The sequence below is a fragment of the Haplochromis burtoni genome, unplaced genomic scaffold (assembly GCF_018398535.1).
Source record: "Haplochromis burtoni strain Fernald_Lab_line unplaced genomic scaffold, NCSU_Asbu1 Contig_28, whole genome shotgun sequence".
NCBI lineage: Eukaryota > Metazoa > Chordata > Actinopteri > Cichliformes > Cichlidae > Haplochromis > Haplochromis burtoni.
The window spans coordinates 383573-405494 of NW_024582389.1; the positions used below are offsets into that span (position 1 = coordinate 383573).

The 21922-nt window shown below is 40.9% G+C and overlaps 2 protein-coding genes across 2 annotated transcripts; both read left to right on the plus strand.

Moving 5' to 3' along the window:
- The first annotated feature begins 687 nt into the window (after positions 1-687).
- Positions 688-11022, plus strand: sel1l (SEL1L adaptor subunit of ERAD E3 ubiquitin ligase). Its single transcript, XM_005917608.2, has 21 exons — positions 688-1245; positions 1388-1425; positions 1689-1878; positions 2892-3059; positions 3779-3884; positions 4392-4554; positions 4675-4728; positions 4814-4873; positions 4966-5047; positions 5129-5283; positions 5815-5871; positions 5982-6050; positions 6379-6456; positions 6599-6661; positions 6894-6981; positions 7124-7272; positions 7431-7596; positions 7802-7876; positions 8695-8867; positions 9003-9131; positions 9282-11022. The coding sequence occupies exons 1-21, from the start codon at positions 1158-1160 to the stop codon at positions 9546-9548; spliced, it is 2418 nt and encodes an 805-aa protein (XP_005917670.1). The 5' UTR covers positions 688-1157; the 3' UTR covers positions 9549-11022.
- Positions 11023-11150: 128 nt separating this feature from the next.
- Positions 11151-19807, plus strand: si:dkey-177p2.18 (phospholipase B1, membrane-associated). The gene is made up of 16 exons (XM_005917607.2): positions 11151-11453; positions 11732-11796; positions 13408-13498; positions 13627-13685; positions 14288-14355; positions 14531-14574; positions 14687-14807; positions 14923-14974; positions 15055-15135; positions 15236-15301; positions 15415-15506; positions 15594-15675; positions 16757-16858; positions 17068-17163; positions 17299-17370; positions 17830-19807. Exons 1-16 carry the CDS (start codon positions 11396-11398, stop codon positions 17953-17955), a joined length of 1275 nt encoding a protein of 424 aa, XP_005917669.1. The 5' UTR covers positions 11151-11395; the 3' UTR covers positions 17956-19807.
- Positions 19808-21922: the final 2115 nt, after the last annotated feature.

The following is a 21922-nucleotide window of genomic DNA, read 5'->3' on the forward strand; positions in this document are numbered from 1 at the left end:
CATAGACCAAGCAAATGGACTGTAATGGATTAGTAAAACCAGTGGTTACTGCTTTAACCACAATTTTTAAAGTTGCCCAGAGTAGCAAAAGTAACAGGAATCAGTACTGACACTCTGCACAAGATACTCGAGCAAGGTAGAGCCTGAAGTATAAGGAATAACTATAGTTAGAGATTTAAAAAAAATGTTTTATTGACATAGCATGGCCTATGGTAGATTGATTGATTGATTGATTGATTGATTGATTGATTGATTGATTGATTGATAACTGTCCCTGATTTTCCTCTTCTCCCTTCTTCTTTCCCCGAGAGCAGTTTCTTTATTATTATTTTCCCCTTCAAGATGGATAATGTGTTTAAATAGTAAACATGGGATTACCCGGGAGCTGAAAACATTCAATGCCATAATGTCCGGGTTTTCCCTTTTTATTGTAGTTACATTCGGGTTTGCACATATTCACCTTCAGCACTCAAAATGCATATTTTTATCCTAACTAATAGCATGTCCAAACAACACCCTCTACCTCCCAGATTATTATTATCTCCTTAAAGTGTTTTGGTGTCGTGGACAAGCCCCTAAACTGGAAACATAACTGTGTACGCATCCGATTCGCTGACATATCTTTGGCCCCTATTCATTGGCTACTGTCAATCTAGGCGCAATGTGATTGGTCAAATCACAAGAAAAGGAAGTGGCGATCAGTAGTGTGGGCTCAACGCTAAGTAGTATTTGGGTGGTGTATATCAAAGGGTAAAGCTGCTGGCTTTCGTCCCTAAACGTGGATATTTTGAAGTGTCAAGAGGTACTCGTTATCCAGTTTTTGGGCCGAGCAGTTGAACAGCGGGCATATATTATTAACGCTGTCTTGCTAACCTTTGTTGCGGCTATGTAAAACTAGCTTGTTAGGTTTACGTCATTTCAGCAGGTGCTACTCTGCTAGCTTAGCTTTACATTGGGATCTATTAGCTTGTTAAACAGCTACAGTAGCTAAAATTAAACAAGCTGGCATCTAGAGGGAATACGGCTCAGACTAGTGTGTGACAGGGAGTTTACTTATGCTACTTCTCGTAGTGTGACCCGAGACTGCGACTGGATGTTTAGTAATAGAAATAGCAGTAGTCACAGCTAGCAGATTGTTAGCTTGTTAAATAACAACAATGGGCTATAAGAAGTGTTTGAAAACAGCAAGGAGACTTTATTTTTGGGGTATTCTCTTCATAGTGTTCAGCAAAGGAGTAACAGCTGGTGAGTATGAAATGCCGGTGGTGTTGTAACACTCACTATACGCGTGTCTTAAAGTGTCACAGCACCTGTTTTCGTCTATTACATTTCTTTGACTGAATCAAAACAACACATCTTTCACTGCTGCAACATTAATGCTTTTTAGATGAGGAGCAACACCAGGACGAAGCACCAGAGTTAAAGGTGTGTCATGGGCTCTTTGGTGCATGGTTAATGCTGATCATAGACTCATTTGCAAGCTGGTCTCTTGGGAGTTGTATGTAACACACGATTTTGTATACGTGTTGCCTAGAAAAGTTAAAGTAAGAAGTCATTCAACTTAAAAAGAAAATGAACACACTGCTAACTTTGCAAATGAGCCTCATGCAAAGGCATTGTTTTTATATACAGCGTAATTTCCCTCCTTTAAGTAATCCTTTGTAATAACCTCCTGTTGATTTCTCCAGTCCTACCATGACCCAGACTCTGAAGAGGAAGATGTTCGATTATCACCAGAAATTGTGGCAGGTATTTCTATGACCACTGATCACTCCCATCCTGAAGAGGAAACACAGCCCCCTTCGGAGGGTCTAGAAGGAGAGGAGAAGGAGGACCTACCTGACCCACCTCCTCCTGTTGAGGAAAAACCTAAAGAGGGTAAGGTGTAAGATTTTAAAACATCCACACAACAAAGGCGTGAAAAACAATCACAATAAGTTGATTAACGTTTGAGATGTCAAAGTTGTTAAATACTTCCTGATGTTTTTACTGTATTAATTATTAGAAATTTAGTTTTTAGCATCTCCTGCTATACCAGTGATGGCTTTGATATTCTAATCCCCACTTTTTACATTAGAAAATGTTTTCAGTGTTTAAAAGTGGTTGCATGTTAAGAGCCCTCAGGATGGCCCAAAAATGGTCATGACTGCTGAATGTAGCTACTTTAATGGGCTGTTGAGCTATTTGGTATCTGATTGGTATCTAAAATAAAGAGCCTAAGATGTTAGCATGCTAAATGGAAGGAAAAGCTTAGTGATATATTTTAACGATGTCTAGTCTGAACCTATAAATCTTTCTTTTTGTAGTAGTGCCTTGTAGTGGTGTTATCACACGTCTCATGATCTCAGCATTGAAAACAAGCTCTTTCTTATGATTTTTTTTCCTTTGTAAGCTTTGTTTAGTGTTTAACATGTTAACCTGTTTTCACTTTGCCTGACTCTGAGCTAAGCTGAGTGTGGTTTCAGGGTAGAGCCACATTTGATAAACGGTTAAACCCCCGTGAGACACTAAACAGCTTCTCGCACCTGTGGCTCCTCTTGCAGTGCAGTTACATCATTTCACTTGGGGATTGTTTGTAATTACCCTGCTAGCTCATTGCACAGTTGTATTACTGAACTTGTGTGAAGGAGATGTATTCAGATTAACGTAATTGCGTGTGTAAAGTTGCAACTCTATGGTAATTGTTTCAACTCCTCTGTCTCTTTGTTATTTTTCCACACCAAAGTTGATGGTGCAGCAAAAACCAAAAGATTTGAGAATATAAAGAAAAAAATATATTTTCACTTAGACCTCAGGTCCACCAGTATTTTAAAGGAAAACAGCCAGAGTTTGTTTGTTTTCAATCAAGTAAATTTTATATATGGGTGTTTTTTGTTTTTTTTAAAATACAGTTCCTGTGGTGAATGGAGGTACAGCCCATGGAGAGCCCTGCATATTCCCCTTCCTCTTCCAGGAGACAGAGTACATAGAGTGTACCACTGACGGGCGGGGGGATGGACGGCTATGGTGTGCCACGACGTACGACTATGACCAGGATAAGAAATGGGGTTTCTGTGAGAGTGAGTTTCAAACTCAAAAACTCTAAAACCTTCACAAATGAAATTTTGTGATTCATTTTAAAGCCAAAATGGAGTCACATTACGGCACTTTGGTATTAAATATATTGCATTGTACAGTACAGGTCCTGAGCCAGCCCTCATTTCATTATGTTTTGCTTCCAAGGAGCCAGACCTGCTTTTAATATTTAAAGTGATCTTGAGCAATAATTTTTCAGGCTTTCTCAAGGTCTTTCAAATGTTTTCTTTGGATTCGGCTGGTTTTTCACTCATTTTCAGTCCAGCTCTTGTACCTCACCATTTTCAGAGGATTTTTTTGTTTTTGTTTTTCTTCCTGTTTGGTTGTTTAGGCCACCAGATGAACCGATTTGTCTACACATATGACACAACTCATTTAAGAGCACATTTTTTTACTAGTAGTCTGTTGCAAAAATGCATAATTTGTTATTAGCCAAAAACTTAGCACATGTACACAATGTGCAGCATCAAAGGTCACTGTGACCTTAAATGTTTTTCCCCAAACACATGAATTCTTGTGTTAAACTGTCACTGATCATTGTTTGTTCTTCTCAGTAACAGTCTTGGTAGAACTAAACGACTACTGAAACCAGCCTGAAGATATTATTATGACTTTGTTTGCATAACTGCTACTGCTACCAACCTTTTGAAAACATTTTATTTCCTCTAAACAGTCTGATTGGCTTCTCCTCTCTTTCCCTCAGCGGAGGAACAGGCACAGCAGAGGCTTCAGGCTGAGGAAGCAGAGAAGCAGTATCAGACTGTCCTGCGCATGCTAAACTCCACCACCAGGAAGACTCAGAAAAAAGAGTGAGTGGCTTACTTTTAGTTTATTTGTCTGGTTGTTGTCAGCCTAATTTTGACTCTTGAAGAAGAGTTTATACAAAGCATGTGGATTTGAAATCTTTTTTAGATGAAGCAGAAACAGAAGCTTTCCAGTTTTTGCCCACACTCTGTTTTTAGATAAAAATCGGAAAAGGAACAAAAAGTAAAGATGCTCTATTCAAATTGAAGATTTTGGCAAGGTTACATTTTTTTGCCAATTTTCTTTTTATTTGTTTAAGTTAAAATGCATATTCCCACTACTGCCCTCTGGTCATCTTTTTATTTCACAGACAAAATTTGATGTTATTTTACATGTCGATTGGGTTCAATGTCCATTTCTTGCGTGTTTTATTACCAGCCAGCGCTTGCGTGCCTTCCATTTGCACATCCTTATTTGCTTTAGCTATCACACTACTGTTTGTCATGTACACATTATTTTTATGTGAACGTGGATTCAATTTCGCTTGTGCCTACTCTGCTTATCTTTCTCAGATTATATGAAAAGCTGCTAAAAGTGGCAGAAAAAGGCCACCAGAAAGCCATGGAGAAGGTGGCGTATGCCATGCTGTTTGGAGATTACATGAACCAAAATATTACCAAGGCCAGAGAAATGTTTGAGAAGCTTGCCATGGAGGGCTCACCTAAAGCTCAGATGGTAATGATCTCGCTCATAATTATACACGTCTCTTGAGAAAAGTGTTGGAAGCCTGTTTGCAGGTTATTTGTGCTGAGAGGAGCAACTCTGTGACACTCTGCTCTGTTTACTTTTCTTCAGGCTCTTGGATTTCTGTATGCAGCAGGGCTCGGAGTTAACTCAAGTCAAGCTAAGGTACGTCTATGCTCTGTAGATTTGTCTTACAGTATATGGGTTTGTCAGTAGTTACTTATGTTCTGCCATGTTCTCTGTTTTTCAGGCCTTGGTTTACTACACCTTTGGTGCACTGGGTGGAAACCTGCTCGCTCATATGATTCTGGTAAGCAGATTTTTCTGTCAGTGAAGAAATGCTACAGTCATGCTATTTGTATACTTTAATAACAATTACACTTCCTTATATTGTTTTATTAGGGCTACAGATACTGGGGAGGGGTGGGTGTTCCCCAAAGCTGTGAGTCAGCACTAACGCATTATAGGCTTGTAGCAAATCAGGGTAAGTGTTTTGCATTACTATATTCTAGTGCAGTAATAGTTCTTGCTGGGCTAATAACACTCTTTCCTCTGCCAACTTTAGTGGCCAGCGATGTTTCCCTGACAGGAGGCTCAGCGGTGCAGAGGATCAGACTGCTCGATGAGGTGGAGAACCCGGGATCTACCAGCGGGATGTTGGAGGAAGACCTCATCCAGTACTACCAGTTTCTAGCGGAGAAAGGGGACGTCCAAGCTCAGGTAAAGTGGTCAAATTTTTAAAAAATAATTTATTGCTGGTATTGGGAGCTAATGTGACCTTTCCTTTGACATACCTGAGCCAGTGGTTGATTGAACACACAGTCAAAATGTTTGTAATGTGTTTATTTGTGTCAGTTTAGAAATCGTTCTCGTTACACGTGTTTGGCAAAGAAAACATTTGAATTTGTGATCAGCTTCACTGTTCTGACTTTTGTCAAAGCTCCTGACTGTGGGGAATTAACAAAAACTACACAATATAGTTGCATGTCCACACATTTTTATTATTATTATTTCTTTATTTATATGGCATTTTTGCTTTTTCTTGTGGGCAGGAATAGGAAGTAGTTTGAATGGATGGCACTAATTTACTTTATTGTATAAGAACTGAAATCTGGGTCATACTTGGATTATGCATGCATGTTATGTAATGTCTAAATGTGAAAGGGCTACATAATGTGTCATTGCTGGGTAGTATCAGTCTGAAGCCTTGTTGTAGTTTTTATTTGATTACTAATTGAATGTTTTACTTAGGTGGGCCTGGGTCAGCTGCACTTACATGGAGGACGTGGAGTAGAACAGAATCACCAGGTAACTTTGTCATAGATTTCGCTCACTGTATTTTATTTATTTGTTTTGCTTATTTTGTGAGTTGTGAGTTTTCTCTGTCAAATGCATTTATGCTGCTTTCTGTCCAACAGAGGGCGTATGACTACTTCAACCAGGCAGCCAATGCAGGCAACACACATGCTATGGCTTTTCTTGGAAAGGTGGGTGAGATGGAGGCTCACTCACTTCACTGTTATGTCACCTTTTCTTTTCTTTTCTTTTTTTAAAACAGACTTTTCTTTCTTTTCTGTCTTTTTATAAAATTTTCCATTCATCACCTTGGTTTTTTTTTTTGGTTTTTTTTTTTTTGCTTTTAATGCCATATTTTCCATCTATTTAACACTGTGTTGTGTTGACCTTAGAGACAGTTTGGTTATAGAGACTTTTTAGAATAAAACCAGCTTGGCATTGATGTTTTCACAGAGGGCAGTGTATTTGTGTTTAAGGTATAAAATTTAGCTTTTATGCCTGTGACTGTCTGTTCCTCAGATGTATTCAGAAGGCAGTGAGTTTCTCCCTCAGAATAATGAGACTGCCTTGCAGTACTTCAAGAAGGCTTCTGACCTGGTAAGGATAACGCTGTAGACTAAACTGGGTAATTTATTCACTCTGAGCTTGCTCACTCACTCACAGCTGAATTCTGTTACCCTTTCTTTAAATATTAACATGCAGTAATCGTTTTTACATATTCATTTACTTTTTTTTCCAGGGTAATCCGGTGGGACAGAGTGGGTTGGGGATGGCCTATCTTTATGGTAGAGGTGTGCCAGTGGTAAGATATTTTATTTATATATTTTTTTTAAGTGTGTCTCATATCTTTTGATGGGATCTGTACATATAGATAAGATCTCACCTTCACTTTTAGGCACTTGGAGTTGAAATAAAGTTTTATATAAACAACAAAGAAAAACAGTTTTATATAACAGGCTTTTATTTTGATGGCAAGCTGTCAGAGTGTCTCTCCTGCTGAAGCAGCTATTGAAAAGTTGTGTGTTTGTCTCCAGAACTACGAGCTGGCCCTCAAATACTTCCAGAAGGCAGCAGAGCAGGGCTGGGTGGATGGACAACTCCAGCTGGGCACCATGTATTACAGTGAGTTTTACAGCTCAGTGTGTCCTTCAGTGTCTCACTGCATTCTATCATAGTTTTCCTCTCGCCCGCTGTCTGTTTAGGAGTCCTCAGTCTTCGCTCTTCTTCACATAATAACATTTTTGTTCTTACTCTTGTTCCCCAGATGGCATTGGCGTGAAGCGTGACTACAAGCAGGCTCTTAAATTCTTCAACCTGGCCTCACAGGCTGGGCACATCCTGGCCTTCTACAACTTGGCCCAGATGCATGCTACTGGTACTGGTGTGATGCGTTCCTGCCACACCGCTGTAGAGGTTAGTCCACCCTAAATCTGCTACTTCTTTCACTGTTAAGAGATTGTCTCTCCAACTTGGTGTCTCCTCAAACATTTATCGATTAACAGCAGTGGCTTTTATCTGCACTTTTCAGTACAAATTGGAGATGTGTATCACACTGTGTGTCCTGTTTGCAGCTTTTCAAAAATGTGTGTGAGCGTGGTCGCTGGTCAGAGCGCCTGATGACAGCGTACGGTAGCTTTAAGGAGGGTGACATGGACGCTGCACTGGTTCAGTATCTGCTGCTGGCTGAGCAGGGCTACGAGGTGGCTCAGAGCAACGTGGCCTTCATTCTGGATCAGAGTAAGAAAAACCAAGACATTAGTATTTAACCATGGTAGTGCAGGCTTTTAGCAGTTAATTTATGTGCACCACTTGCAATATTACAGCCATGTTTAAATGCTAGTGTCATGATCCTGCTACGCTCTTTACCCTTGTTAGAGAGAGATTCAGGTCTCATTTTAAATGTTTTAATTTTTCATGTGTTTGTGTGAATTATGCCACACAGAAGGGGCAAGGATCTTCAGTGAGAATGAGACCTACCCTCGTGCATTGCTCCACTGGACAAGAGCTGCAGCGCAAGGTGAGTTTAAACAAGCTCCGTCTCCTCGTCAGTGTGAACAGTGTGTGCGCCGGAGCAGTAGAGTCAAAGTGCACTGCAAGTTTAGGGAAATGCGTCATGATGTTTAGCTTGGGAACGTATTGCTTAATGCACATTTCACTTGATTGAACTGTGATGCTGTGTAGACACTGGCTGTGAGCACAGCTGCTCTGCTTGGCTGTGCTGCGCTGTGTGAAACGGTTATTAGTCAAACTTTGGCTCCTTTTGTGGTTGAATCTGTGCTGCTGTGGATGTCTAACTCCTGCTAGCTGAGCACAGTTCTGTTACCAAAGAAAGTCTCATTGCGCTGTACAGAATTTGACCCCACTGTGGTTTTATCAGGTGTAACCAACGTGGTACCAAAACTCCACATCCTTTCAGAAATGGAGACATTTCACTACAATGAGCACAACCAGCTCAATTTACAGCACACACACACCACTGCACATAGTTTGTGTTGCACTTATTATCAACAAGCGTGTCACAGCCAACAACCTTAATAACAAAAGCCATGGCAACAGTGAGCATCACAGCTCCAGTGTGTCTCATGCATCCTCCATAGCTATATATTATCTAAGTGCAGTGGAACAGGCTAATGCCTGAGCAGCCATAGCTGCTGAGGGTGCACTGATTCTCTCTGGGGTCACATGCATCGTAATTTATGATAATCGAGCTCAGCCTGTCTTTGTGTATCAGTGTGAGATACTGAGTGGTGAACACTAAGCTGGTTCACAGAAGATTTCTAGCCATGACTGTTTGCATATAAAACCAAATCTTACACATGTAATTGTCCTTGTAAGGTTACACCGTGGCAAGGATAAAACTGGGAGACTATCATTTCTATGGCTACGGAACGGACGTGGACTACGAGACGGCTGTCATTCACTATAGGTTGGCATCTGAGCAGCAGCACAGCGCACAGGCCATGTTTAACTTGGGTTACATGCATGAGAAAGGCCTGGGTATCAAACAGGTGAGCACTCACTAAACATCACCTGGCTCTCAACATGTCACAAATTTGCGCTTTGTCATTTAGCAAAGTCAGTGTGGTTGTTAATTTGATTTCTAATTCTGAAATTTTCCATGGGTTTTTTTTTTTTTGCTGCAGGACATCCACCTAGCCAAACGGTTTTATGACATGGCTGCTGAGGCCAGTCCTGACGCCCAGGTTCCAGTTTTTCTAGCTCTGTGCAAACTGGGCCTGATTTATGCTCTCCAGTACCTGCAGGATCTTAATGTGAGTATTTCCTCCTGAATTCACAAGCTGTCATGCTAACCGTATGGTTTTGAGTAACACGTCTTGTACTTCAGATAGTTTCAGAGATTCTTCATTAGAAAGAAAAATGATGTTTCTTTTTCCCTCCTTGTTGGTTGCGACTTCTCGCAGTTGAAGGAGCTGATTTCTCAGGTGGATCTGGACCAGCTGCTGGGCCCAGAGTGGGATCTCTACCTCATGACGGTCATCGCCCTACTGCTAGGCACAGTCATCGCCTACCGACAGCGCCAACACCAAATCATAGTGCCACCTCGCCCACCTGCCCCAGCGCCTCCTCCCAGGCCGCCTCAGGAACAACCACAGGGCCAGGCCGAGCCCCAGGCTCAGGAAGAAACACCAGAGCAGGGCCCGGCCCAGGAAGAGGAGGAGCAGCACTGAGAGGGAGGCAGACGGAGTGAGGGTGGTGAAAGATGGACAAGAGGCTCACTGCATGGAGCACCAGTAGCTGAATACCTGCTACATTGAGCACCTCGCCCACTCTGCCTGTTCCCCGCCATGTGTGTGTGGGTTTTTTTTTTTTTTTAAAAAAAGGCTTGATGATGGCTGCTGAACTGTTCAGTCTCACCTCTTTCTTCCTTTAAAATATGCTGGTCTTCTGCTGAAACCGACACATCGTGGGTGTTAATGGACAACACTGCAGTAGAGAGTGTTTGGACTTGGTACTTTTTGACTCAGGATACTGCCAGACGTTCCCCCCGTGTCCTCAACATGGAATTAGTCTTGTGGTTGCCAGATCAAAAGCATTACAAACTCAACTGAGAAAATTACACTCGTTAGACAGCTTCATTCCCAATTTTGTTCAGTATTTAAAAAAAGTCTGGGTGGAAAATGTGAAGTAAAATCATTTTCATTTCTAGCGCTGGTCTACTTGGTAAAAGAAAGTCCTGGTTCTCTGCATGTCTTCTCTGATCTCCTTGCAGACTTTGAGTTTAGCCTTTTTTTTTGAGCTAACTGATGAGTGAACAAATTTTGCATTCCTTTATGCTTTGCAGTTTTGCATTCATTAGTTATTTTGGGTGACATGTTGTCAGATCAATAAGTGCTAAATATACTAAAACTATGCTGAGTCATCAGCACAAGAACAATAGTTTGGGAAGTTCTCACTGACAGAAAAGCTGGGCTGTGAAGTAGGTGATGTTTGCTGATGCACACGGGGATTAAAATGTGTACAGAAACATCAAAGTTAATTTAAAAAGCAAGCGAGAGGAATTTAAACTTTTTTGGAAGTTGTACACTACAGTATGTGTACATTTTTTTCCAACACTGTTCTTTGATTTAATTATTGTTGCTGGTTTTGAAAGGCAGCTTAGTATTTTTTTTTTTTTTTTAAATGCCAACTGTTATCTGGAGCAGCCTTAAAGATAGCAGCAACTTAAACCTTGCATTGTTTCTACAGTAGAGGAAGTGGATCACATTTCTTTTTTTTTCCCTTTTGTTTTGTTCTAAAACTTCAGCTGTCGTGACAATTTCCACCCCCTCACCAAACGTCCAAGTTGGAAATCTGCCTACACTTCTGAGATCAGATGGACATGAATCCGAGGCTGCATTGAAAAGCAAACGAAGCCACGGTTAGACCATGCAGCATTTCTGGAACCAAGATCTGAAATTTCATTTTGTTTTTTATTTTTGTTTTTTTCACTTCATTTGTTTGTTTTTTCTCATTTGTTCACTTCCACAAAATGTACTAAAGTTAGTGTTTAACTGCCAATAGATATGCATGATTGAACCCCAGAAGGAGAGCGTAGTGTTGTTTGCAGGATGATTAGAAATAAGTCCAAACTGTTTCCTGCTTTCACACATCGGCACCCACATAACTCACAATTGGTCTGAAATAAAACACTGGGCAAAGTTACAGAGAAGAATTTTTCTTTTCTTTTTTTCTTCTTCTTCTTTTTTTTTTTTTAACCATTAAAACGCGTTTATAAATTTAATAAATGATATATGGATATTTCAAAGATGTTCTGAATGTTTGATTGCCGAAATGCTTGGATCGATGATCATTTGTAGTTCGGATAAGTGGCTCGTGCCCTGCTTGGCTTTGAATGTCTGACATAACACTGCAATGTTGCTGACATTGATCAGCAGCGAGAGCGGCCGCTTCTCATTGGACCTGTTGGTTGTCGCTCAGCCATTGAGGCTGAGACAAAGTGACAATGCTGTGAAAACTGAGGGTCGCATTGTGCAGTGTGTAGGGGTGACCCATTGACTGGTCCATACGCGATACTATGGGGTGGCTTTGGATCGCTGTGGCAACGTGTGTGCTCGCGTCCTGCTCTGTCAAAGGTAAGTGCTAGAACAAGCAGGAGGGCACCTCCCACGTGAGGCTGTGTGCCTATATTTATTGTAACAACAGCCTCTGAAACGGGGCCCTCCCTTTTATTATTTATTTTTTTAATGGATTGTTTGGGTTTATATCAACCATCTGTTTTTATAGATATACACCAAGGACAAAGTCAAGACCAAAAACCTTTGAACTAGGGCTTATTTAGCTGATTAAAGATGAGCTTTATCAGTGGCTTATAAAGTGGTTTGAAAAGTTTCAGTTAATGATCCCTTTAAAGGAAATGACTGGTGGTTGGAGTATGAAGAGGGGATTCGGCACTACAGCAAGGAGGCCCTCAATAAGGTACTGTTTCACCTATGTTTATCACTGAGGGTTTATTTTGTTGTTGTTAGACACAAAGTTTAAATTTTGGTCATCATTTAAACAGCAAAAAGCCTTCGTTGACAGGCTTATTAAAAAGACAAAAAACAATATATAGCAATTGTTAACCTTTCTCTTAAAAGTAGGTTATCATCGTGTCACACCAGACTAACCACATGGCCCAGCAGGCATCCTGAACTTGTGCACAGCAAGCACAGCTAACGCATCAAAGACAGTGAAACAATGATCGATCAATAAAAACGCAGTCCGACAAGGTACTGAAGATGAGGTTTCCACGGTAGCAGTGAAAGTTATGTTCAGGTTTGCCTACTGTAATCTACAACAGAATCTTAATGCACAAACACTGTGCTCTGCTGGATTAAATATTTTTATATTTATTTTATTTAGAAAGAGGGACAATACACATTAATGAACATTTTAACAAATGTAAATATGCCAGATTATAGCCTTGGGCTAATTTCCATCTGCAGACCCTCTGGCAGGTTGGTGTTAAACACAAGTTAGTAAAAACATACAGAGACACTATTTACAGGTCATGTGACAAGGACAAAAACAGTGATCACATCATAATATAATTTAAGCTTTGCCTGATCTTACTGTCAGTTATTTAGTTGCTATTATCCTGTTTGTTTGTTTTTCAGACTTGCTATGCTGTAAAATGTATTAAAGTACCACAATACCAATGCTCCCAAAAAATCAATCTGGGTTTGGCGGTTGCCAGGAGTCCTTGTATGACTGGATTGTGTCAAGTGTAAAGTTTGGTAGAGGGGGATTATGGTGTGGGGTTGTTTTTCAGGAGTTGCACTTGGCCCCTTAGCACCAGTGGAAGGAACTCTTAATGCTTCCACATCCCAACTTTGTGGGAACAGCTTGGGTTTGACCCCTTCCTATTCCAACATAACTGCTCATCAGTGCACAAAACAAGGTCCATAAAGACATGGATGAGCGAGTTTGGTGTGAAAGAACTTGACTGGTCTGCACAGAGTCCTGACCTCAACCTAATAGAACACCTTTGGGATGAATTAGAGTGGAGACTGTGAGTCGGGTCTTCTTGTCTGACCTTACAAATGCACTTCTAAAAGAATGCTCAAAATTTACCATAAACACTCCTAAACCTTGTGGAAAGCATTCCCACGAGAGCTGAAGCTGTTATAGCGTCCAAGTGTGGGCTGACGTCATATTAAACCCTATGGATTAGGAATGGGATGTCATGCAAGTTCATATGCGCATGAACGTGGATGAGCAAATACTTATGGCAATATAATGTATCTAAAACGTTCTAATGCAATAAGATTTTTTGAAGATTTTAAAGTTGTTTTTTTTAAAGATTTTTGCACATGAGCTTCCTTTTTTCTCCACAAATGCATCAACATATACAGTATTAAACTTACGCAACTGTTTAAAATATTTATAGCAGTTTATTCCGATGTAGGAAGACGCTCAAAAAAGAAGAAGAAAACAATTGTCAGTCCCTGAAGACAAACTTTAGTCATTACAAGGAAATAAGGACTCATAAGGAAACATAACTGGTCTCGATGTGACAGCGAGGCTTCTCTCTTTTTACTTATTTAGGAGTTTCCAGAGAAAACCCGGCCAGTGAGCTTCAAGCATCCTGTGTTCCAGTGCTCAGACATGAGTCCTTCTCCCTCTGTCCCCTCCACAGGTCTGTCCAGGTGTCACCTGCTGACCTCAAATCTTGTGTTGTTCAAGAGTTTGAACTAACGCTCTTTTTCTCTTTCTTTCCCTCTCTACCTTCCCTCCATCCACCCCTCCTTCCACCCTTTTGTCTAGTTGAATTTGTGAAGGCCGCAGATATCAAAGTCATCGCCGCCTTGGGGGATTCTCTGACAGTAGGTGTTATATGTTGTTTGCTGCTTCCTCTGCTGTGCCGATGATACAGTGTAACGTCGAACAAAAATAGACTCGCTCCGACCGTTGATTCATTCATTTTGCATACTCGCTTAGTCCTGCTGAGCAGAAGGCAGCTGCAATCGTGAGAAGAGCTAAAACGCTTACAGTGATGGATAAAGACTGAGTGCAAATGAGATGGAAATAAACTTTAAACTGCATTACTAACCAAATGTTGCACCAACGGAAGAGCAGTCAGCTTAGTTATTATCTCTTTTTGTGCTTTTATGAGAACGGCACATCTTCATAATCTAAGAGAAGATGCCCAAATTGCAGCTGGTTAATGGGGACCTGTTATCATCTCCTCTATATTTTTATTCTTGGACTCTTTGTGTATCGTTGCATGACTCACAGTTTATAATAGTTCTCATCCCGAGCCTTGATTCGGCAGCGTTGCACGTATACGGTAGAGAATTTGGAAAGGCATAATAGGATCCGTTTAAATTAGAGTGACAAACCACCCACACAAACACTTACTCATAAAACTGCTTTTCTTCTGTTCCTTGGCTCCTGATCTCTCTATGCCGTGCCCCTTCTTTTCCAGACGGCTATCGGCGCCAACGCCACTACTGTCCTCGGCATTCCCATTGAGTTTCGTCACGTGTCATGGAGGTGCCTGTCACAAATCTCGCACAAATAACAATCAGGATGATGTGAAGCAGACTGATCTCATATCAGGAACATGTTAGAAACTGTATTCCCCCATGAGAGTGTCAGTCTGTAAGAAACAAGGTTAAACTGACATTAACAGTTCTGCTGCTGGTATTGCTTTCCTTTCTGCTTGCAGCATTGGAGGCTATGGGACATATCAAGATGTCATTACTTTGGCAAGTAAGCTGTCACTGCTGTGTCCGAGCTCTTTCTTAACTGTATCGTTCCATGAAACTCGCAACGAGAAAAGTCCAGCTCATTTTCTTTACCTGTTTGACGCTGTCATTTTTAGATATCATCAAGCTGTTTAACCCCAGTCTGCTTGGAGCTTCTCCTGGAAAGACAGTTCATGGGATGCAGGCTCATATCAGTGAAACGGGCTTCAACTTGGCCGTAACTGGACACAACACCTTGTAAGACCTTCGCTTACTTTTGTGTTGCCTAATCTAACAAATTATATTCTTCTACAAAAATAACTGAGCTGTGACCTAATTCACTTTAGGAAACATGTTATTCTTTATTTTGTAGCAATCTCCCCGGTCAGACGAGACATCTGATAGACACACTGAGAGGTTACGAGGTAAAGCGAGGCCTTGTTTTCTCAGTAATGATACAGCACAGGGATGGGAGAGGTAACGGGACTGTCGTCTCTTCCTTTAGGGTCTCAACTTTGAAGAGGACTGGAAGCTTTTGACTATTCTCATGGGCATGAATGACATCTGTGATTACTGCAAAGATAAAGTCTGTCTTGGTCTCTTATCTTTAATTCAATAGAAAATCTCTCTCTCTATATTGAATATTGCCTCTTCTATTACCTCTGATGAATCTCCGCTACTTCCAGGCTCTTTTTTCAGTAGATAACTTCATCCACTATATGACCGTCTCGTTGGAAATGCTTATGAATGAGGTAAAGTCGAAGATAAACGAAATCAGGCTTAGCCCTGGATTTACTGTCTGCTGAGACTGAGGGTCAGTGCTGTGCTGAATCACCACAGTGCAGGTCTTCATGCTGTGCTTCAGGTTCCCCGTATGATTGTGAACGTGGTTCAGATCCTCCCCATGCAGACTTTGAGGGAGGTGCAGAAGCCCACCCCAGGGTGTTTGCTCCAGCGGTGATCACTCTCTTTCTCTCTCAGAACAAGTTCAACTCTGGCTTGATTGACACTTCTTGAACTTTTTACTTTTTGACTTTGATTTAGGTCTTTCTGCTCGTGCCTGATAGAGCCAGTAGCCAGATCTCCTGAACTCCGGGAGCTGGTGGAGGTCAATCTGGAATTCCAGGTACACTTTACTTCTTTCATGTTATACGATTATGTATTATGTAAGGAAAGATGGTACAGGAGATAAATTCTTCTTTCATTTGGTTGCCACATTAGAAGGAATATGGACTCTTTTTTGATCCCTCTATGCATCATAAAAAAAATCCCATGTTTTTTAGGAACAACGTGTTCGTTCTGTACAGCAGACTCTGAATGTTAGGCTGCACAAACAAGCTCGTCTGTAAAAATGTTTTAATCAGAGTATAGCATCAGCTAAACTGCTGACATATTGATCCAGTCAGTTAAGTAGCAGAGAGGGTTGTTAAACAGTTTCAGCTGCTTTAGTGTTAATGAAATTAACGAAAGGTGCTCTAGAGGGACAACAAAGAGACACAACTCCCAAAACAGCAATGGTTTTACAAGTAGAGGTCACTCCTCATCTTTTCTTCCTGTGTTTTCACTAGTTTAGCATTTGACTAGGGACAGTGTAACTACTGGTACAGAAGGTGATACCTGAACCCTGCAGAGGTTGCACAGGCAGTTTCCTGTGTCTCCCAGCAGAGTCTCAAGAGCACGGAGGAGATTCCAGGAGACAGGCAGTTACAGGACTGGCATCTCCTCCTTTGTGCAAAGAGGAAGAGGATGGCAGTGACCAAACAATCATAAACAGACTTCATCTTCAAACAGATGTCCTCTGTGCTCACTGCCTGGCACTATAGAGCCCGTTTGCCATAGAATACCAAAATTGCCTTGTTAAACATGCACTAATTTGTATAAATATCTAATTTACAGAGTGCAGAGAAATGTATTTTAAACATTTGTTTTCTACCAGGCTGAAGGAAGAACTATTTTGGAAGGAAACAAAGCTTAAAGAAATGCCCATTAAAATGCATTTTGACTGTATCTTCCATAATAATTTGCCTGGTCATTGTCCCAAATGATAACTCACTTTAATGTGCAAACAGGGTACATTGCACCCAAAACATTATATGCTGATTTCATGTTCGCAGCTCTCACTGTAATTTGTGTGTTTGCTGTTATTGTAACAGCACAAGCGAGGAGAATGGGAGACAAATTGATTCTCACGCTGCTTTCATCTGCAGAAAAGACTCGAGAAGCTGCTGTACAGCGACCGCTTCTTCAGGGACGACTTCGCCGTTGTTCTCCAGCCCTTTTTGAAGAACGCGGACCCGCCCCGCCTCCCGGTAATCCATCTCACGCCTATCAGTGTGACATAAGTGTCTGCTTTCAGACCAATCGGTGCGAAGCATCACGCGGCGATGACTGACTCATCAGTGATCCCCAGTGTGACAGCTGTAGCGTTTTGGCTGAGAAACTCACGAGTCATGTTTCACCAACAATGCTGTCCATCACTAAAACTATACCGCAGTGTATTTTGTGTCTCTCTGAGCAGAACGGGAAGATCGATATGACTTTCTTCACTCACGACTGCTTCCACTTTACCATAAAGGGACATGAGGAGCTGGCCAAGGGACTGTGGAACAACATGGTGAACAATAAGTTGTATTTGATTTAAAGGCACAAGAGGCTAAAGGTCAATGAGTCATTCAGGGTTTATTGTGTAGGATTCACATGAATGTGAACTGTGTAATTGTTCAAATACACATGTCTGCTTCTCTCACAGTTTCAGCCCGAGGGAGGAAAGACGATTGTGAGCAGCTTCTCTGACCCCATCACTCTCATCTGTCCGCCTATGGTAAGATTAGCTTTCCATATTTGACAACTTTGTTTGGCCTGATTGGTCTAAAGAATTGAATATTAACTAAACGTTCCTCCAGTGAAATTAGGTTTCAGAAAGTGTTTTAAAATGTTTGTTTAAAAGTCTGTTGATTCAAGGAAGTTTAGCGCTGTGGAACCTTTTTTTTCTCCATTTGTTATGATTCCTGTGCTTTAGATGCTTCTCAAAACACTCTGTTACTGCTTTGTCATGCTGCTGTGCATATAAATGACACTGCATTAAAATAAATGAGTGCTTGGTGAAATAAAAATGAATTTTAGTTCACCAGCAACTCAGAGCTGTTTGAAAAACTGGGAAAGAGGCTACGGTGCGTCACGCTTCTCAAAACGCTCTGCAGTACTGCATTATTTGTGTTGTGATAAATCTTAATTCAATATCTGATTTTTACAGTTATTATATTACATATCATATACGTAGGAACACCCATATATCTTCACTCGACCGATCGCAGCCAAGTCAGACCAACCTACCCTCCAGACTGACGCTCCATCACCAGCAGTCATCTTCCTGCTGCTCCTCCTGGCACAGTTTGGAGTTATGTAGCTTTTAATTCCTTTTCCCGACGCAAAACACACAGAGGGCGGAAGGAGTTTTTTAGCCATTCACCAGCATGGAGGAAATGACTGCAAACTGACAGATTTGACAACAAACAATCATTGCAATCATGCAGCCGAAATATCTGAATCTCAGAGGATGTTGGAGATGGACGAGATGAGGATAGGGGAGTTTCAGATGGTTGGGGGTTGTCTCTATAATATTGCCAGATTTTTACTAAATAAAGTGCCTGGAGATGACTGGTGTTGTGAACTGTTCTTCAAAGTGAACTGAACTGAGAAATGTGACTTTCTAATAGACCCTTTTACAGTTTTTAATTGAGATTTAAATAACTTTTCCTGCGCTAAAGACGATATACCAGTTAGACCGCATGCCTGGTAGTGGGATGTTTCTGTTTCTCCCCCATTTGGGGAGCAGACTTAGAGCATATATGTATTTTTAATAAAAAGTTTGCTTTGTACAAATTGCAAATGTTGTAATTAACAAAGCATGACGACCTACTTTTGGTTCGTGTGACTTTTATACATTCATACATAAAATATTAACGACTTTGCCTCTTTAATAACTTCTGGGCCTTTTTTAAAAAAAAGTTTTCAGACTCATTAATTTACTCAGATTTACCTTTTTAAAAAACAAAACTTTTGTTTGCTTGTTTGTTTCTGCACGCTTACTCACGCAGAGGGACCCTGGCAATGTGCCTCGATCAGCTCAGTGAAAAAAAAAATGATTTAAACATGAAAATTTGTCATTCATATCATCTGCTGTAGATTTCCCCAGACAGCTCTGACTTCTCAAACAGGGGAAGATTTAGTCACAGGTCTGCTCCTCAGATCTCCAGGCAGCTGCTGGCCCACTTTCACTGCTCCATCCTCCGGTGCCTGAAATATTATTATTATTCTTCACTAAAAGAGGGAAAGCAAACCATCAGTCATTGCACTGAACAAAAAAAAAAAAAACGACAACAAAAAAACACTAAGTGTTGCTCATGCTGCTGGGTGCTGAGCAGTGGAGTCATTATCTTTTACCCGCAAAATGTCAGCGGTTGGCGTCAGTAGCTGAGGTGTAATCATCCAGTGCAGATGGCTGTATTGGACTCTCTGGTTAAACAGAGCCTACAATACAGAATTCACCGACTCCATTGAATCAGTGTGATTACAAAGGCAGGTGGAAACTATATTAAGGCAATCTCAGGTTACTTTAATGTGCTCAGAAATAGCAATTTACCTCCAGAATGGAAAGGAAAAGCATATGATATGTACTCAGTGTGGTGCAGCTGGGTTGTATAAGTATATCATGTGTCATATATGTAGGAACAATCATATTTGCATGGGGAAAGCCTCCCTTTTCTAACGTTTTCTTATAATAAAACGCATAACCCTTGAGTTTAGAAAGGTAATTATTTGTAATCACCTAACATGTATTTTTTCCCAAACTCTTTCAAATTTATTTGCTTTGTTCCAGTTTACTTTGTTGCTTCTTGGATGCTTCTCTTTGACGAATTTCAGTTAGCGCTTGTAGCTTTCAGATTTCATTATAACCCTTTTATTGTATTCAAAGGAAACAGTCTTCATGTTTAAACAAAGCCGTCGGCACTTTACGCGGGACAAATATGGATCCTCTGGTCTAGCTCTGATGCAGATTGGCCTTTATTGTTTCTCTGAATGCATAATGAGATCTTTGGGATGTCGGTGAATGTGAAACTGCAAACAGTCCAAACGCCCGCTCCCACTTTAGAAACCTCTGCTCTGTTTGTTTTTTAATGAACATGTCAGTAACAAGATGAAAATGACCTCATGAGAACATGCACATCCAGAAGTTTTAGAATTTTCCAGTGTGCATGTCTGCTCCTTATAAATGGAGACAAAATGCTGGTACTGTTTCTGCAGTTTTAATGTATCATCATTTAATGTCAGATCTCAGGAGGCTCAGGGAAAAGGTCTTATTAAAATTCAAAGGGAGAAAAAAACAATAATAAAGCTTCACTTGGTGCAGGGTTGCCAATTCTGACACTTCTGATGTGGCAAGACTGCTGGTCAGGAGGTGAATCAGACACAGATCACACACCCACCGCCTCCAACATCACAAACAACCCCCAACTCTACTTGCTCCATCGTATCTTTCGCACGCTGAAACGTCTGTAAAAAATCCAGCCCTGAAGATGTTTTCTCTGAGTTTTTTCCACACCTGAAGCTTTCATACAGCAGCGGGATCCATCAACGAGCTTTTCCAAGGTGAGAGAGTTGTGTGCATTTAGGCGGGTGGCACAACAGATGGAACTATTTGTGACTATTAATAGGGATATTTTTATTTTACTCTTAGTAAAAGCCTGATGGGTTTACTGAAATCAAAAAAATACATTTCTCTCATGTCATGTTTTTAATTAATTTGTTATCAGTAAAATGTGGCAAAAAGGAAATTTAAAGTAAAAAATTAGTTATTGTAATTAGATAAATCATCACTACCCATTTCAGTGTTGTTATTGGTTACACGGGTGGCAGATTTGGTCTAATTACCTAAATTAATTGGGGTGCTATTTGGGACCTTATTTACAGGCTTCACTGTGTTCTAATTATAATCATCCATTAGGAAGGGCATTGGTATAAAATATATTTTGGCAAATATTTATGCAGATCAGGATAATTATATACAGATTGGTCAACGCACATTGCTCCACTGTGGCAAGCCATTAAAGGAGCAGAAACAAGAAGGAGATGACAGAAGAACAGATGAAAACAAATCGCAGTCATAAGTAATTGTGGAGACATCATTGTATAGACTTTCAGTGTGGCTGATGTAGGTTGGGAGGGGCAATAAAACAAACAGAGATTTGGTGACTTGGAAAAGTTTTAGCCTAGGACCCCATAGTACCTTCCATCCGTTTTCTGCAGAGGTTGTTGGAAGTTATGATGCATGTCTTTAGACTGTGGGAGAAATGAGGTTTGGAGATGAAGTATACTGATGACCAGCAGTATGGCTTAGTGCTGAGAAAGAGCCCTACAGATGTTATGTTTGCTTTAAGAATGTTGATGAAGAAGAATAGAGAAGGTCAGAATGAGTTGCACTGTCTGTTGGTAGATCTAGAGAAAGAGATGAGGAAGTCAGGAGTGGCAAAGAAGTATGTCAGGGTGGTGCAGGACATGTATGAGGACAGTGTGACAGTGATGACGTGGATAGATGGGTTAAAGGTGCGGGTGGGATTGCATCAGGGATTGCATTTGAGCTCCTTTTTGTTTTCTTTGGTGAAAAACAGACTGACAGACGCGGTCTGCCAGGAGATTCTGTGGAATAAGTGATCTGTAGCGAGAGCAGGAAGTAGGTGAAAGAGAGTCTGGGAGTAGAGGAGTAGAAGTAAAGGTAAATGAGTTCAAATAGCTGGGGTCGACCATCCAAAGCAACAGACAGTGCACAAGAGGTGAAGATTAGTGCACAGGAAGGGGAACTTGCTGGAGACTAGTATCAGGGGTGATTTGTAACAGAAGGATAGCAGCAAGAGTGAAAAGGAAGGTTTACTAGCTGGTGGTGAGACCTGCTGTGATGCATGGTTGGGAGACAGTAGCACTGACAGAAAGACAGGTGTTTTTCATTCGAGGTGACCTGAATGGACAGGATTGTAAACAAGTACATCAGAGGAACAGCTCAGGTCAAGTGGTTTAGACACAAAGATAAAGAGGCAGGGATGAGATGGTTTGGGCATATGCAGATCAGGGAGCTGCTAAAAGAAGAGGAAGACAAAGATCTTTTACCTCTTCATCCACAGTTGGTATCAACCTTCAACTCAGTGTTTCTTGCTATGCACTTTGGACTAACCTGATATCAGTTGCATAACAACAGAAGCAAAACATACTCAATTCTGAGTATTTGTATCTAATGACAGCTGCAGTTGTATTTAACACCTGCGTTCTGTAGTTAGCATTGTGCATGATGATTAAATGTGTTACACTGTGATAAATTTTGT

Excerpts from the sequence above, each read along its gene's own strand:
- sel1l (XM_005917608.2), top strand. The coding sequence starts at position 1,158 with ATGGGCTATAAGAAGTGTTTGAAAACAGCAAGGAGACTTTATTTTTGG. Across the intron at positions 5,048-5,128 it reads TAGGCTTGTAGCAAATCAGG|TGGCCAGCGATGTTTCCCTG; the intron begins GTAAGTGTTTTG and ends TGCCAACTTTAG. Across the intron at positions 9,132-9,281 it reads AGTACCTGCAGGATCTTAAT|TTGAAGGAGCTGATTTCTCA; the intron begins GTGAGTATTTCC and ends GACTTCTCGCAG.
- si:dkey-177p2.18 (XM_005917607.2), top strand. The coding sequence starts at position 11,396 with ATGGGGTGGCTTTGGATCGCTGTGGCAACGTGTGTGCTCGCGTCCTGC. Across the intron at positions 13,499-13,626 it reads TCCCTCTGTCCCCTCCACAG|TTGAATTTGTGAAGGCCGCA; the intron begins GTCTGTCCAGGT and ends CCTTTTGTCTAG. Across the intron at positions 15,676-16,756 it reads AGGTCAATCTGGAATTCCAG|AAAAGACTCGAGAAGCTGCT; the intron begins GTACACTTTACT and ends TTTCATCTGCAG.